This window comes from Epinephelus moara, chromosome 17 (assembly GCF_006386435.1).
Source record: "Epinephelus moara isolate mb chromosome 17, YSFRI_EMoa_1.0, whole genome shotgun sequence".
Classification (NCBI taxonomy): Eukaryota; Metazoa; Chordata; class Actinopteri; order Perciformes; family Serranidae; genus Epinephelus; species Epinephelus moara.
In genome coordinates this window covers 19,848,482-19,866,053 of record NC_065522.1, presented here as the reverse complement: position 1 = coordinate 19,866,053, position 17,572 = coordinate 19,848,482, and the positions used below count along the sequence as shown (strand labels likewise).

At 39.7% G+C, this 17,572-nt stretch overlaps 1 protein-coding gene across 1 annotated transcript in view; it reads right to left on the bottom strand.

Annotated features, from left to right (window-relative positions):
- Window positions 1–2,001: 2,001 nt before the first annotated feature.
- Window positions 2,002–17,572, bottom strand: part of casq1b (calsequestrin 1b) — a 40,313-nt gene continuing 24,742 nt past the window's right edge. Inside the window, exons 2-11 of the mRNA XM_050067782.1 lie at window positions 9,560–9,653; window positions 7,544–7,644; window positions 7,267–7,378; window positions 7,083–7,156; window positions 6,830–6,960; window positions 5,664–5,709; window positions 5,469–5,523; window positions 5,252–5,352; window positions 4,929–5,003; window positions 2,002–2,932 (exon numbers count right to left, since the gene is read on the bottom strand). Coding sequence (XP_049923739.1) covers window positions 2,621–2,932; window positions 4,929–5,003; window positions 5,252–5,352; window positions 5,469–5,523; window positions 5,664–5,709; window positions 6,830–6,960; window positions 7,083–7,156; window positions 7,267–7,378; window positions 7,544–7,644; window positions 9,560–9,653 — 1,101 coding nt within the window. The 3' untranslated portion in view covers window positions 2,002–2,620. The remainder of the gene's footprint in view (window positions 2,933–4,928; window positions 5,004–5,251; window positions 5,353–5,468; window positions 5,524–5,663; window positions 5,710–6,829; window positions 6,961–7,082; window positions 7,157–7,266; window positions 7,379–7,543; window positions 7,645–9,559; window positions 9,654–17,572) is intronic.

The following is a 17,572-nucleotide window of genomic DNA, read 5'->3' as shown; positions in this document are numbered from 1 at the left end:
GACTGAATGAATGAGGAAATGAAACCGCGTGTAAGAGGGAGGAGACAGAGAAAAACTCAGGGTTTATTGAAGAAAACCTGTCAGCGAGCAGGTTATGTTCAAAGAGTCTGTTACCATGGCGACTGACTCAGAGTTTCAGTTACCTCTCTTTCTGGAATGGATAACTCAGAGTTTCCCTCATCTCAGGGTTAACTTACAATGAGTTTTCACATAACCCGCTTTCTGGAATACCCCTCTGGTGTTCCTGGAGCTTCATTAAGCTTGTTTATTCGAAAGAAACATCACTTGGTTTTGTTTTTGTGGGCCAAATTTTGTGTTAAATCTCAAACTAATTAATTTTGGGCTATTTATTTAGAGGTAGACTGCTATAATTTTACATATTCTTTATTTCTTTTGTTATAAGATAAACATACACTATTTTCTGGGTCATCAACATGGAGGCCGAGACCCCCAGGCAGTGATGGCCAATGAGGTGTCAAGAACCACTGTCAATGGCGCTGTCTGCTCAACAAAGGCTTGAAAGCACACTTCATTGCCAGTCCTTCCGCCTTTATCTTTAAACCAAGACCGCCATCTGGTGGGGTCAGAAAATAAAGAAAGTGGTTCATGAGGCTTCATTTGGCCATCACTACCCCCAGGGGGTCCTCATTGTTACTGCAGAGAGGCTGCCAAATCATTGTTTGATCATTTAAGTGTTTTTTCTTTTAATTTTTCACATTTATTTAATAGTGCACGACATTAATGATAGGCTAACTGTTACCCATGAATCCTTGTGCAATCATTTGAGCTAGCTAATGCTAAATCATAATGGCGAGTTGAATGAGTCAGCTAACATCTACTATTGAAACATATTGGTCACCTCAGAAAAGGCTAATACATCTAGTCATTCTACAACTGGTGCTGACAGTGTTGTGGTGGTGGTAGGTTACCAAGGAGGAAGTGGGTATATTCTCAGCCAGAAAAGGAGAAGAGTATACCCCTATATACTTACATAAAGCCTGTACTACCCCACTGGCTGCTGACATAGCAGCTACAGGCAAGTATAAACGAGAGAAGACCCAAAAATATTAAGAGAATTGTCATTGTTTGTAGGCTAACCTCCCTTCTTAGCAACACAAAACGGCATTTTCTGATATAACGCCCCAATCAGCAGAACAGTGTCATTTGTCAGTGATTTCCAAATTTGTCACAAATCACTTCTGCAAAGATAAGAGTTTTCAGATCTGACACCACCATGGTTAAAGTTTGGTTCACTTTAGGCACAAAGCAACTTAGGGTGCTTTCACACCTGCCCTGTTCGGTTCGTTTCAGTCGAACTCAAGTTCCCTTTGCCCCCTAAGTGGGGTTCAATTGCACTCAGGTGCGCACTAAAACAACCGGACCGAGACCCTCTCAAAGAGGTGGTCTCAGTCCGGTTACAAACGAACTCTGGTGCGGTTCGTTTGTGGTGAGAACGTGTTCTGACCTCGATCTGAACCAACTGCAGTCACATGACACATTGTTTGGGTTAAACATGAGCATGTTACAGTCCTGGAGGATTATTAACGTGCAAATTACTTTCTAGATTTTTCCTGCATGGAAATTCTTTGAAAAATGAAAAACTTTGTAACAGAATTAGTCCATGATTCGGACTAAAGCAAGACAACTCTAGGTCTGAAAGCACCCTTGGTTGGGGTTCAAGAGAGATCATTAAGGTCAAGGAGCAAAAAAACAAAGTGCAACACTGTTTGGCATCTTCTCTGGTACTCAGCTACCCGTCAGAGCCCTGATGTTTGCTGAGTAAGCTGTTGGGTGTTTGGACCCTTCTCACAAGGCGAGTCAAATGTGTTATGGCATCATATATAATTACCTTCTCACAAGGCGAGTCAAATGTGTTATGGCATCATATATAATTACATGTAATAACTGAAAAATACAACACATTTAAATATGTGCTTAAACCTCATTGCCTGTAGACCACACACACACATATACTATATAGCAATGACAACAACAAACAGGTTTTTAAATATTTTTGTCTTTTATTTTTAATATGAGAGCAGAAACAATTTATTTTGTAATTTCTTTATTTCCCAGTATCTTCATAGTTTTCCAAGATTGTTATAATCTTAAGACTGTCCAGTGAGTTTAGATTTACTCTCTTTATAAATAATTCAAGAAAGAGTTTGTTTCTTCTCTTCGTCAAGTAGAAAACATGTCCTTGAAACAGGATTACAGTAAAATGGAGAAATGAGAAAGGGCTGAACCCCGGTGTGTGACATTAGATAGAAAATGCAGCCTCTGTTAGCCTCACACATGCTGCTCACATTCACTGTGAAGCTCAGAGGAGAGATGTGAGCATATTTTAATACAGTAACAAAGGATATAGAACATTTTAAGCTGCAACCCCCATCGTCAACAGAGATGCAAATCCTCTGCTTCTTTAAAAAATCTCCTTCCCCTACTGACAGTAAAGTTTCCCATAGGTTCATATGTTTGTCCCTTACAGGAAACCATACAGGAAGCAAACAGACACAAAGTGTGTTTGCTGCAAGATGTTAGAAAAAAAAAAACTGGTGCTACTTTTGGGTTTTGCCATTTCTGGCTAAATTATAGTGAAGTGTAGGATGGTGGTAAACATTTATTCATCGTCGTCATCGTCGTCATCGTCGTCATCATCGTCATCATCGTCATCGTCGTCATCATCATCATCGTCATCATCGTCATCGTCGTCATCATCATCATCCTCGTCATCATCGTCATCGTCGTCATCGTCGTCGTCATCATCATCGTCGTCATCATCGTCATCATTGTCGTCATCGTCATCGTCCTCCTCCTCATCATCATCATCTGGATCAATCTTTCCAGACAGAACGTCCTCAATCCACTGCTCGAGCTCGTCAGCTGTGGGCATGTCATCCTGGTCGTCCATTTCCATCCAGACGCTGTCGGCCTGCCAGCGATAGGCACACATAGATATTTACAAAATGCTAAAATTATTTACAATGCCCAGTTTACAGCTCAAAAAATGGGATGAAATATATAAAATACACTTTATTGTTGAAGTACAGTGAATTTTAAGCACAAGCTTTAATTTTGAAGTGTCATTTCCTGTAGTAGAGTGAAAGAATAACAGACACTGGTGGTGTCAGAAAATAAAGAAAGTGGTTCATGAGGCTTCATTTGGCCATCACTAGTCCTTTCTGCTTTCATTCTCAAGACTACTTGTTGCTTTCTGTTCCATATGCCCGTACTGAATTGGGTAAAAAGGCTTTTGTCTACTCTGCACCTTTAGCACGGAATATGTTACAAAATGACTAGAAACTAACAGGGTTAATTTCTTTGAGCGCCTTTAAATCCAAACTGAGAAAACTTGAGGCCAACTCCACTACATGTACTTGTTTTTCATAATCTGCTTATAAATTTAATACTTTTTTCTTTCATTTGTTTGTGTTTTATCTGTGTAATTTGTAACTGTGTTTTGTACTTGTTGCTGCCTATCTTGGCCAGGTCTCCCTTGAAAAGAGGTTGTTAATCTCAATGGGATCTTCCTGGTTAAATAAAGGTTGAATAAAAAATTAAAAATGACTGTGGAGAAATCTGGAGTCCGTGGCTGGACCAGTTGGGAACCACTGATTTCGGCCCTGTTTCCACCAAACACTTTTGGTACGGTACCTCTGGAACCAAAAGTGAACCCTTCAGACATGGTACCTAGACCCTAGGTCCTTTAAGTGTTTCCACCACAACCAGTGTTCTTAAATGTGGACAGGGTTGTTGTCACTCACTGCTCCATCCAGCACTCACTGTATTTCCTCCATTTCCAGCCAATGAGGCTGCACGCCGACATTTTCAGAAAAAAAAATAGAACAGACAGAGTTGTTCTCATTGGGATATTTCAAAATAGTGGGTTTCTGCATTTAGTCCTTCTCAGGCAAACTGAGCCGGCTGGAGCCCACAGGAACAATGCTCCACAGCGCTTTTTTTTTTTCTCTGAGTGAGGATTACAATATATGCAGTTAACATAACCCAGTCGAAATTAATATTATTGTTTTTAAATGCTTTAAGATCCACTCATTACTAAAAGTGTCTGTCATCCAAGAGAGACAATAAAAACTAAAGTAGTGGTCAAAGTTGTCACAGTGAAATTTAAGGTGTGGGGATTGATTCACGTCAACTCAAACATTGAGTAACATTACATGTTAACGTTTCACCTTAAAAGTTGTCACCAGTCAGCCCAGTGAATTAAGTTATTTTTTCTCAGACTCAGACTCCTAATACGCAGGGTAATATCCTCTTATTCTCTCGGCCCCCAGGTCTCTGTTCAAAAACTACATACCCAGAACTAATAGAGTATTTCTCTGCAGGAAGTCCATGGATGTACAGTTATAGGAGTTACACTGCAAGTATCGGTGGATTCCCATGTGCTATGTTGAGACAGAGAATGCTTTTTGCCTGTATGCTTAGTTTGGTCTTTTTTGATTGAAGTTTGGTTTAGGTAGAAAAGGTTATGCTTGCTGGCGAGTGGGGCGTCTTCAGGTATAAACAGTATGCAACGTGACAATGTCCTCACATGTTTAAATGCCCGATGACACGTATTCTAATGAGAGGGCGGCTGGGCTCGAAAGGATAATTAAATCTTGATTGGATTGGATTGTTTGTAGTGTTTTTGTACTGTGTCAAATAGTTGAATAATTTATGGTTGCTTGAGCATTTTTCTCAACTTTTTCAATCGGATGTTTGGCACAGAATCTGCAAATGCCATGGTGATCAGTAGGATCAAGGATCAGTATTAATAGTCACTTGCCACTTCAAGAAATTTTGAAATACTTGAACATGTCTTAACAATTACTTCACAAAATATGTTGAGATGGGAAGTTTTTGCTGTACTGAGCAACATTCCAAACATCCTGAAATCAGTTTTAATCCTAGGTTTGAGAGAAGTTGCTTACGTCTTCAACATCAACCACACCAATATGAGGTGAAGAGAGGTCAATGCGGAAGGTCTTCTCCCAGTAAGGCACCAGCTGGAAGAGAAATACAGACAGATGGTTAGGCTTATCCTGATACAAATATGAATGACATTCAGAGCAGTTGTTTTTATGTTTTCACAATGATCATTTTGGCCATGGTAAACCTATTTTTTAGGAGATTTGAAAATAACTAGATTCTATTTTTTAAAGCAGTTACAAGAAACACAAGACAACTATAAGATGAACAGCATCAATGATTTTGAAGTATATAGATGCACAATTTAAGTGTGGGGTATTCCTACCAGGGGGAAGTTGTCGGGGTCGATCCAGATGATGCTGAGGTTGGGGTTGTCAGTGTTCTCGCGTGCCACCTCCTTCAGGATTTCCAGGAATTCAAAACCGTCTAAAGAAAAGTTCAAATGTCAGGTACCCTAAAATATTAGCTTCATATTTGATTGTCAAACTGATCTCTATGTGGATTACATCAATGCTAGAATTGTAAATAAAGGTCGAATGTACCTGGGTCATCTTCCTCTGCAAAGGCAACAATGTGCTCTCCATCAATGTCATCCTCCTGTGAACACAAAAAGGTATATAAGACTGTTCTAGATTGACTGATAAGAAATGTAAGTTTTAGAAATCATGAATACAGCTAAAAAATACAGCTAAAAAAATGTTGTTTTTTTCATCAGATAAAAAATAAAGAACTCTTACCCAAATCTCATACATGCTGTGAGGCTCAAGCTTCCTCAAAGTGGGCCTGAAACATTAAAGCATAAGGAAAAGTACTTGTTATACTCCAAAAACTTATAGGAAAATACTTATTGAATAAAATATTATGCTTTTTGCCCATATATACATTCAAAAAAATTACTAATTTGTGTGTTTGAGTGTTTTCTCATCTGCCACCTCTATGGTCAAGATCTGGTTATGTTTACACAGAATGTGGTTTTAGGACTGGCATCATTCAGCCCGTTTGCCAGAGGAAAATGGAGAAACGAACAAACGGGAAAAGAAAGTTGTGTTTTAGCATTTCTGTGTTTCCATCATCTTTTTTTGCTCCAAACCTGGGTGTTTTGCAGCAAGCTATCAGCTTTTAAGGTCTCACACTTGGTTGTTTTGTTGCAACCCATCAGTGTTTTTGCAACGGCTTTTAGGCTCCAAACTAAGGTGTTTTGTAGCAACCTGTGAGCTTTTTAGGGTTTAAACATGGGTGTTTTATAGCGACTTGTCTGTGTTTTTCCACTTTTTTTAGGTTCAAAAGCAGGTGTTTTGTAACAACCTGTCAGCTTGTATGGCTTCAAACCTATGTATTTTCCTGCAGCTCATCAGTGTTTTTCCATCAGCTTATTAGGCTCCAAACCTGGGTGTTTTGTAGCAACCTGTCAGCTTTTAGGCTTCAAACATTGGTGTTTTGCAGTGACCCAACCATGTTTTCTCATTAGCTTTTAAGCTTTCAAAAGTGGGTGTTATATTGTAACCTATCCATGTTGTTCCATCTGCTTTTTAGCTTCCAAACATGGGTGTTTTGTAGCAACCTGTTTTATATTGGCTTTATAGACTCCAATCATAGCTGTTTTGCAGCATTTTTACCAAGACATTGCTGCTTTTCCTGCTGGGATTATGCCCCCAAAATCTTGTATTATAAGCCAAAACATGATCTTTTCCCAACTATAACAAAGTGGTTTTTGGGCCTGTGCAGTAGTTGTGCAGTAAAAAGTACAATATTTCCTCCCAAATGTAGTGGTAGATAGTAGCACGGTATAGTACCTCCAAACATGTATGTACAATGTACTTGATTTCAGTCCACCACTGAAATTATGTAACCTAAAAAGGATTAAATGTTATTGGTGTTATTTTAGTATCACACAGGGTCTCACCTGTCATGCTGTTCAATGTATTCAACGAGTTCGGACTCGATGTAGGGCTTTCCTGGAATGGTGTCGGGTTCCTCCATGAAGGGCTCATAGAAGTCAACTTCATTCATCTTCAGCTTCAGCTTCTTGGCAATCTGAAATGATATTCATTTATATGACAATTAAAAGACAATTCGAAAATGTATTTTGGCAAACATCCAGAGTAGATGCTACAACATGTAAATTCAGTCAAAATATTCAAACAAATAATTTAAACCTTGGGATCAAATGTGGCAAAGAATTTGACGAAGGGGTGGAACTCCTCAGCGGCATCATCGTATTCAATGAAGTCTGGGTGGGAAACATAAGAGAAAACACAACATTAACTTCATTTAAAAGTTGATTTAAAGAGCAATTGCATGTGATATGTTTGAGTCTTCAGATCATCATCCTCCACCTACGAGGGGATTTCTCGCTCTTGAAATAGCCAACCAGCTTGATGACCTCATCCATGTTGTGGAAACCCTTCAGCTCACGATCGTTGTCGATGATCTCCACGGGGTCTTCAATCACCTGGCAAGAGATATTTATGTCAGTCCTGATATCTGAGTGACATAATTCCACAAGCGGTATGAGGCAGTTTGTTGCTTTGGGCTCAGTAAATCTATCATGTATAAGTTATCACAGAAACATAGTCTGAATTAAACCACAGTACTTGGCACTATCCGAGCGACTTACATCATAGAGGAACTCGACCAGGGTGTCGGAGGCCAGCTCTCCATCGTACTCAATGATCTCATTGTCGGCAAAGATGTAGATGCTCTCCACCTCATCCAGACCTGACAAGAGAAAGTTGCAGTGGTAAGCAATATTCATAACAGATAATAGAGATACGGGACTTTACATATATTTGCTGGCTTATATAGAAGACACTTAGTTATTTAATTAGTTGGTAGCAGTTTATTTAGAACATGTATGTAGCAAATAAACAAAACAGTTACACAGTGGTAGACAGACGTGAAAAAAACAGGTTACTAAAGGAAGCATGAAAACATGATTTGATTTACATGTCCATAAAGGAGTGGGAGGAAGTACAAATGTATTTATTCCCACCCCTTCTCCATATATTAATAATAGTCAACTTATTTAATAACCCTTTAAGACCTGAGCAAATGTCTTGATTTTTTTTTAAACATGGGAGGAAGGCAATGAGCATCAAAAGGAGAAATGACAGAATAAATTAGCAAGAAATGAGTAAAAAAAAAAAAAAAGAATTAAAAACAAGAAAATGCTTAAAAATTAAAATAATTCTTTAGCATAATTTTAAAATGTAATAATAATTATAAATATAATTTTTCCCTAGATTCTTTCTTTTTTTCCTAGTTTTTTTTTTTTTTTCCTTCTTAAATAATTGTATTAATTCAAATTTTTTTTGCACTTTGTGGAACATTTCTTACCAAGTTGCTCACTGCCTTTTTTCACATGTTTTTTAAAGTTACTGCACCAATTTGCTTAGGATTCAAAGATTTAAATACTTGCAAAACACGTCTAAAGCAGCACAAGAAATGTGACGTCACTCCAGGTTTCAAAGGGTTAAAAAAAAAAAAAAATTCTGTCTTTATATCCTTAATAATTAAGGATATAAAGAAAGGAATATTATTGTGAAAGAACATCCTAAAAAACTAATGCTTACACATAAATTATATGAAAATATCATGTTCAGAAGCAGAGCTATGAACTTCTTTGTGTGATGCTGTGACATAATGGCCCCAAATTTCAGGCCCTGAATGTACCTTGATCCACTAAGTTTATTATGGTATACTTTTAATATGATATTTGGTTGTCCCAAGAGATCACAATTAGTGATGGCCAAATGAGGCCTCATGAACCACTGTCTTTATTTTCTGAAGCCACCAGATGGTGCTGTCCGTTCAACAAAGGCTTGAAAGCACACTTCATTGCCAGTCCTTCAGCCTTTATATTTAAACCAAGAGTGCCATGGTGGGGTCAGAAAATAAAGAAAGTGGTTCATGAGGCTTCATTTGGCCATCACTAATCACAATAAACCTTGAATGATTACTATTGCAATTTTCCCTGGGTCAAACCAGTCAATCAAAAGGAACTATGTGTATTATAAAAATATATATATAAGCACATTAGCATAGTATTAAATATGACAATATTTAACATATTTATATACCTAAATTTTCTTACACATAGTAAATACTGCCCATGATTTGGGGTTTACAGCTGCAGCACCTGTTGTCACAAAGCAGCTGTAATATCTTTGGTCAACACTTGAGGGCAGGCTTGTTTCATATATCGTCTATCACTCCCTTACTACAGTTTGAATCCCATTTGTTGTTACTTACACTTAGATCTTGAGTGAAACTTGCTTTTGTTTTGTCAGTTATGTGTTTATTTATTCATTAGTGATTATGGAGTAACACTGAACAGGTGTACAGTAAGTGTACATTAAATCTGGCCCCATACATCCTAATTGAACACTGATTGTATGACTGGAGACAGTTATAGTTTATTCAGCTCTTTGTTATTTACTGGTATAAAGAAGTACTTGTTAAATCTGCAGGAACTGCTGAGTAGCACTTAATCAGCCCTGGGAGAGACCATGAGAAAAGTGGTGAAGGAATGAGCTGATTTACACTGAGCCAGCGTTCTTCTTTCTGTTGGTGTCACCCACAATTAGGCTATGTTTTCACCAGCAAGGTCTCTGTCACCGATTGGCAAGCTTACCAAGCTTCTTGGCAACAGCAGAGTCCTTCTTTTCATCCACCAGGCCGAATCCAATGTCCTCATCATCAAAATCGCCCAGAACTTGGGCTGCAAGCTGGACAGAGAGACACAGACAGAGAGAGACAGAGAGAAGTGGAGGAGTGAGGGGGATAAAGAGAAAGTTGTATTTAGTATCACATGTATTCTGGTTCTATCTCTGACTGATGTTAGTGATCCACTCATCTGTCCGTAATAGACATTCCCTAATCTCAGAACTCCTTTGAAAACATACTTTCAGCTTCATTTACACGAGTAACCCCTTGACATTTCATCTTAATTTCAAAGCCTTAAAAGCAAAAGCCTTGCACTTTCTAAATCGGAGTGAAACCGAAGCCAACAATTGACAGCCCCCATAGCCGGCATGAGAGGAGCACAGACAGCGGGGTTTCCAGAAGAACAAGAGGGGCAGAACTTGAGCCAACTATGTCGTGGGGGAAGAGACGCTGCAACAGGTGTGGTGGAAAGAAGAGGAGCTCACACTTTGCAAAAGTAAAGCTGTTGCATACATGCGCATACATAAATATACAAGCAATAATAAACTGTATTTTTCACAGTTGTGAGCATATACAACTGTTTTCCAGTTTACAATTTCTGTTTGACTGCTTTAGTCTTGCAAAGGGATGATTGCCCCTTTAAATGTGAGGTTACACCAAATGAAAGGAGTTAAAAGCATTATGTAGCGCCTTGCAAAGCAGCATTGTGAAATAGATAACATTCATAAGCGGACAAATGCCTCAAAGCACCAGCACAAATACCTTTTGCAGTATGGTATCATTTGTGCTATGTTGCTCTTCACAGGCCGTTTTTAATGCTATCCATTCTTTTGGTCTCCAGAGTCCTGAGACATTAGCTCATGGTTGGACACCGGGCCAGTTTCTCTGTAATCTGGTTAGGAGCGTTGGCCTGTTTGCCCTGAAACACTAAAGCAAGATAATCGGCATGAAGCAGCTGATGGGAAAGGTTCCATTCAGGGTAAAGTTTTTTTTATTTTAAAGGATAAGTTCACCCAAATCAGAAAAGTTACATATTTTCTCACTGCTAGTTCTGTCTAGCCATGCAGATAGTTTAATCTGTTGATATTTTAAAGGAATAGTTTGGTATTTTGGGGAATACGCTTTAATGTCCACATAGTGGACGTTTGCCTAGTGGGCCAGACAACCCTCTCTGGCCGAAATCTATTAATTTCAACCCAAACCTTGATTTTGTTTCCCCTAACTTAATCAAGAAATACCTTTCTGGCAGGAAGCCCTCTCTGCAGACTTCTCGCGGAACCATACTATTGTTCCGAAGGCCAAATTTCCGAAACCCCGTTTGTCAAAAAAAAAAAGAAGCTGAAAGCCCATTTCTCTGATAGTCCATTATCCGAAAAACAAATGCCCATCGCTCCAAACTCCAGTTTTTCCAAAAACACACACTCCCTGCAGCTAGTTTTAGTTATCCAGTGGAGTTTGAGCCACTGAACCTGGGTATTGTCAGCAACCCTTTGCAGCATTTCCTAGCTGCATTTGGAGCCCGCTCTCACTCAAAAGTCATTGAAATCCAGCACTTGGGCAGTGACTTGCATCATCAAAACCAACGGAAAAAGGTGTCATTTAACGTCGGCATGATACGTGGCTGGTTGCCGTTATAGTTTAACAGTGCTAGGCGGCGTCCGGGAAAACGCTGCGAGACAAGGACGAAAGTTAAGGGTACTTACTGTAGCTCTGGTTGAGGGTGAGAGGCTGTCAGTAAACAGTTTGTTGGGCACAGGGAAACTGAGATCTGCGTGGGTACATGAGACCCTAAAAAGAGGGTGGGTCATGGGGTGTACCACCAGTTGGTCCAGAAGCTTCTCCTCCATGATGGCCATTTCCAGGCATATTTTAGGATGACTCTGGAGTTAGTTTGACAACCCGCTGTCTATCATTGGGCTTTATAGTAGTGATGGCCAAATGAGGAACCACTGTCTTTATTCTCTGAAGCCACTAGGTGGCGTTGTCTGTTCAAAAAAATGTTTGAAAGCACACTTCATTGCCAGTCCTTCAGCCTCCAATACAGCTATCTGGTGGGGTCAGAAAATAAAGAAAGTGGTTCATGAGGCTTCATTTGGCCATCACTACTTTATAGCTCTGGGTATCCAGCAACCGCTACCACCAGTTTCTCCTCCATTGTTTACCAACTGTAAACTTGTCGTGACAACCACAGAAGGCCCACTGATTGGACAATGGGAAAAAGATGACAACAAAACAGATGACATGGGGCATTTTTCCGCCCTGAGTTGAAGTTTTTTTTATCTCAAGCCAGGCGCCTGGAGAGCACAGAAACGCAAGGCATGTTGCAACGTAAAAACCGTAAGCAAAAAGCTTCATTCTCATTCAAACAATAAGAAAAAGGCACCACCAGCTGCTAAAACACTTTCTGTGTGATCAGGGCCTAATGGGGCTTTGGAATTTTGAACCGTCGGGAGAATGGGAAGTCCCCTTCCAACAGCAGTCTAAGACACTAAACTAAACGAAGCTAACTGCATAATGGTTATAGCTGTCAATTTCTTGGTTAAGGTTGGGTGGAAAAAATCAGCAGTTGGGTTTCTGTCAGCAAGAGTGAGGCAAACTTTCCCAATGTGCCTGGTCTTTAGCTTCATATCAAAAGCACACACATGAAAGTGGTATCAGTCGTCATCTAACTCTTTGCAAGAAACTGAAGAGGCGTATTTCCCCAAAATGCTGAACTATCCCTTTAAGATATACATTTCTCTGAGTTATGTCCCACCACAGTACAATGGAAGTGAATGGGTTTATTTGAGCAACTTGTGCTCAGTTTCTCAAAAGTAATTTATCAATACTTTGAGCCACAAAAATGAAATAAAATTCACTTCTGTTGAAATGGGGTGATGGCAAAAATTCTACCTGCAAGTTACGACATTGCTAGTAAGTCAGGAAATTAAGTGATTTGGGTGACGTGACCCTTTACTATCACGGATGGCTGCATAGATGACTGGGTGTGCGGGTGGATAGGTGTTAAAGTTTGATTAATAGATTAGATGATAGCCATTTTGAAAAAACAAACAAACAAAAAAAACTCTCTGACTGAAAATATAGACCCAAACTGGCACAGCCCAAGCTGCTGCTGCCGGACTCTGAAAGCAGTTCAGTCTCTCTGTGACGTCTGGTTTGTTGCTTCATGTAATTTCATCTGCTTTTTAACTAAACTGCAGTCAAGGAGTGGAAGAGAACAATCAGCAGATACCGCAGCGGCAGAAGAATCTGTGTTTCGCAGCCCAGCTTTACAGGCACAAAAAGGCAGACCTTAACATACCTGAAAGATATTTGCTGCTTGACTTGTGATCAACTGCAAGAAGAGGTAACGCTTTAGGGCAAAGCACAATAGTCACAGCCTCCAGGTTTACAACAAATGGGAGTGGCCTTCACAGGAGACAAAATAGGTCCAAACTTAAACACTGAGATTGTGATCGGACAACTAAAGCCCCATTCACACACCACCATTGGTAGCACTTGATTTTAAGCCAATGTATTAAGCATTTAAGCACTGTAACAAGAAACTATTTGTTTCAACTTTAAAAAAAAAAAAAAATGTTTGGGCTGCCTTAAAATTTTAGGTTGACGATGCAGTGGTTAACATTGTGGTTAATAACATGGTTCCTGGTTTAGACCTAGAGTGGGGGAGCCCCTCTGTGTGGACTTTGCATGTTCTCCCTGTGTCATTGTGAGTTTTCTCTGGGTACTCCAGCTTCCTCCCACAGTCCAAAGACAAGCAGGTTAATTGGTGACTCTAAATTGTCCGTAGGTGTGAATGTGAGTGTGAATGGTTGCCTGTCTCTGTGTGTCAGCCCTGTGATAGTCTGGTGACCTGTCCAGGGTGCACCCTGCCTCTCGCCCAGTGTCAGCTGGGATAGGCTCCAGCTAGTGATGGCCAAATGAAGCCTCATGAACCACTGTCTTTATTCTCTGAAGCCACTAGGTGGCGCTGTCTGTTCAAAAAAAATGTTTGAAAGCACACTTCATTGCCAGTCCTTCAGCCTCCAATACAGCTATCTGGTGGGGTCAGAAAATAAATAAAGTGGTTCATGAGGCTTCATTTGGCCATCACTAGCTCCAGCTACCCCCACAACCCCTAAAAGGGTAAGCAGTTATGGAAATATATGAATGAATAATTTAGGTTACTATATATATATATTGTAGATAATCTTGTTTAGGTTAAAATATATATATATTTATTTTTATTTCTTGTTAATAATCCTGTTTATTTGAACTATATATTTGTAAATAATCTTGTTAGATTTCTTAGATTTTCACTTATCTTTCTACTCTTGTAAGGTGCACCTGTAACACAAACGATTTCCCCTCGGGGATCAGTAAAGTATTTCTGATTCTGATTCTGAATGAATTTGAAAAGAAAGGTTGAATCATTATAAAATTACCTCAACTTGTCTTTTCGAATTCAGTCAGTGTAATATTTTAAGGCAGCCCATATACTGACTTTTATAAGTTAAAACAAATGGCATCACATTAAGCAGTATACATATATTAAATAATAACTTTTAGCACACTTAGCCATTTTAACTTCTATTATTATTCTATTATAATTATTACTGTGTTTTACTGTATTGTTAAGCATTATATGTTTATACAGTAGCTTCCACTTATGGAATCAAGTGTATAAATTTATATCTGACTAAATGTGACTAAATCTAAATATTAATATACTATTTATAAATGCTAAATACAGTAGGACTTAAAGTGTTACCAGGCTATCATTACATGAGGACCTCGTGTTATTGATTCTTAATACAGCTGGTTTGCTTGAGCTTGCTCAAATTTGTCATGTCTGTTTCATATTTAGATAAGTACAAAGGTCATCTGACAAAATTTCAGATAACCTTGCATCTCAGCAATTTTTTTCCCATATATATTGACTTTAAAAAGGTTACCTTGTTTTTCTCTGCATATATTCCCATCCTTTGAGACACTGTCTTTGTTGTACAACAGTATCAGAGGTCCTGAGGTAATGCTAGCAGGGTGTGAACAGGGCTTTACACAAGAAATCAAACGACTGTTGAGTGATTTTGAGTGTAGCGTGCACCAGTGATTGAATAATTAGATGTTTCTGAATTCTTTCAATCACCGCCTGGAAGCAGAAGTGTGTCAAGTTAAAGAGAAACACAACCATTTTGAAAACATGTCTTAAAAATCTGCAATTTATAGATGGAGCGACATTTATAAAATTTTGCTGCAGTGCAGAGACACTACTTCTGATTGTGCTGCGTTGAGTTGGTAATGACTAAATCAGGATTTTACATGCGGTAGATTACAGTAACTTCATACACAAGTCAAAGTTTTTCTTCCCAAAAAAAGACAAGGCAGTGATTTTTTAAAGTAGAACTTCCCCAAAGCTCATCCCATATTCCCCTCCCTGTTACAACTAGTGATGGCCAAATGAAGCCTCATGAACCACTTTCTTTATTTTCTGACCCCACCAGATGGAGGTCTTGGTTTAAAGATAAAGGCTGAAGGACTGGCAATGAAGTGTGCTTTCAAACATTTTTTGAACAGACAGCGCCATCTTGTGGCTTCAAAAAATAAAGACAGTGGTTCATGAGGCCTCATTTGGCGATCACTAGTTACAACAGGACATGGCCATGTTAGTAACACTGGGGTATTTATAAGAGAGGTGAAGTTATGGGTGCTTGCAGCGGGGTGGGAAGCAAAGCAAGGAGTCCCACAGCTATATAAGGGTGTGTAAGAAAGCATGTTGAGGAGCAGAAAAGAAGGCCCGTTACATATAGGAATGGGTGTGGAAAGGGAAGGAGGGGAAGGCAGACTTGATGAATGGAAGAAGACACATGACACGCAAGTTAACACTTCACAGCAATCGTCTCCTCCTAGTCCTGTCCACCCTCAGCGTCTCTCATTTCTGCTTCCTGGGTGTTTTCCCTCTCTCACAACCACATCCTTTCTTTCCCACTCTCTTTCCATGTGGATATTTTGTCCTGACTTAGTCTCCTGACACCACTTCACCCTTCCTGATCTGTTCCCTCGCTATCATCCTGACCCCATCCAGAAGTCTTGGCATGCAGAGCCAAGTGAGAGGTCAGCAGTGCAATTGCAGTTTCCCAATGCCCAGTCAGTGTCAGCTTGTCAGGTGACACAAGATGAGGGCAGAGTGCCATGGTGAGTTGTCAAAAACGTGCTCTGGGTCCCTGCTGCACTTGGCTGGGGCACCAAATGATGAGCTAGGGGATGGCGGTGGTTTCGCAGTGCAGTAGAGGGGTCACATTTCTTGTAATGTAGCCGCCTACATGCTCACTCAACACCACTCGATGTATGCTAGACTTTATATTGGTTGCTTTGGTAAATCTAGACTTGAGCGGCAGGTGTTATTACGAGTAGACAGGTTTGTCTAAAACGTCTTAAGAGTGTTGCAAACCTGCCAGTCTCACATTGGTTCTCTCTTTGCTGCATCCGTTGAAGCTATAACAGTACTGAGGACAGTACAGTGACTATAGCCAGCTTTGTTTCTCAAAAGTTACTTCATTTTTACATCTATTCATTTGGCAGATGCTTTAGTTCTCAATGCTTGGTTTCAAATTCCACCTGACACAAGAGCAAAAGTGACAAATTCTACCTGTAATAGTGTAACTTACAACATGTACTTGGCAAAGGTGTATAAAGTGGGGGTACAGCACAAGTCTCAATCCACCACAAAAACAGTACAAATAATGAAATTAATTTTGAATAAATTAACAGTGAAAATAATATATATATAAAAAGCAGTGTTGGGCAAGCTACTTGGAAAATTCACTCTCAGCTCTTTGCTCGGCCCCTGTTGTGTCTATTTCTCTACTGTCCACTGCAAATCCATTAAATACATACAGTCTACGGACTCTATCATGACCAATTTTCATGTCAACAAAAATTCCTATAAATATATGTACAGTACATAAGAAATACAGCTAAATACATAACTTTCATTCTCTACGAACATAATGTGGTGTTTCAGCCCATTCTCCTTCCTAAGTCGTCAAATACCACAGATTTGTCAATGATCGTCAGACACTGACGCCAGAAGCCAACTTCTGTCGTGGTATGATACATGAATGGGCAACATCAGTTCATAACGTAGCCAGATTGCTCCTGTCCCGGTGGTATGATACACTGTTGGGCATTTTCAGTTTGAAATGCTGCTGGTGACAGCTTAATACAAAGAGCTAGAAAGTCCATATAGGTAGTGATGGCCAAATGAAGCCTCATGAATCATTTCCTTTATTTACTGACCCTACCAGATGGCACTCTTGGTTTAAAGATAAAGGCTGAGAGTAGTGATGGCCAAATGAGGCCTCATGAACCACTGTCTTTATTTTCTGAAGCCACTAGATGGCGCTGTCTGTTCAACAAAGGTTTGAAAGCACACTTCATTGCCAGTCCTTCAGCCTTTATCTGTAAACCAAGAGCGCCATCTGGTGGGATCACAAAATAAAGAAAGTGGTTCATGAGGCTTCATTTGGCCATCACTAGCTGAGGGACTGGCAATGAAGTGTGCTTTCAAACCTTTGTTGAACACACAGCGCCATCTGGTGGCTTCAGAAAATGAAGACAGTGGTGCATGAGGCCTCATTTGGCCATCACTACTTATATGGCAAGAAGGAGGGGTGGTGGATGGGTCCAACAAACCTTGGACTTTCTTTTTTGTATGAATATAGAGCCAAATCAAAAGTTTTTTTTCCAAACCTAACCATGTGCTTTCGTTGACGTCTCAGTGTTTGTTGTGGCATCCCTGAACGTCAACAGTAGACACAGGAGGATACCTAGCATGTAATACTTAAACATGAAAGTCCACTGACAAAGCGGTAATATGTGACGATTTGGGATGAGAACGTGTTGGGTGTTGACATCTAATGCTTGTGACCAGGATCAGGAAGGGTTGTTGCTGATGTTTTATAGTTTTATTGGTAGATATCCCTTTAAAAAGGCAAGAAGT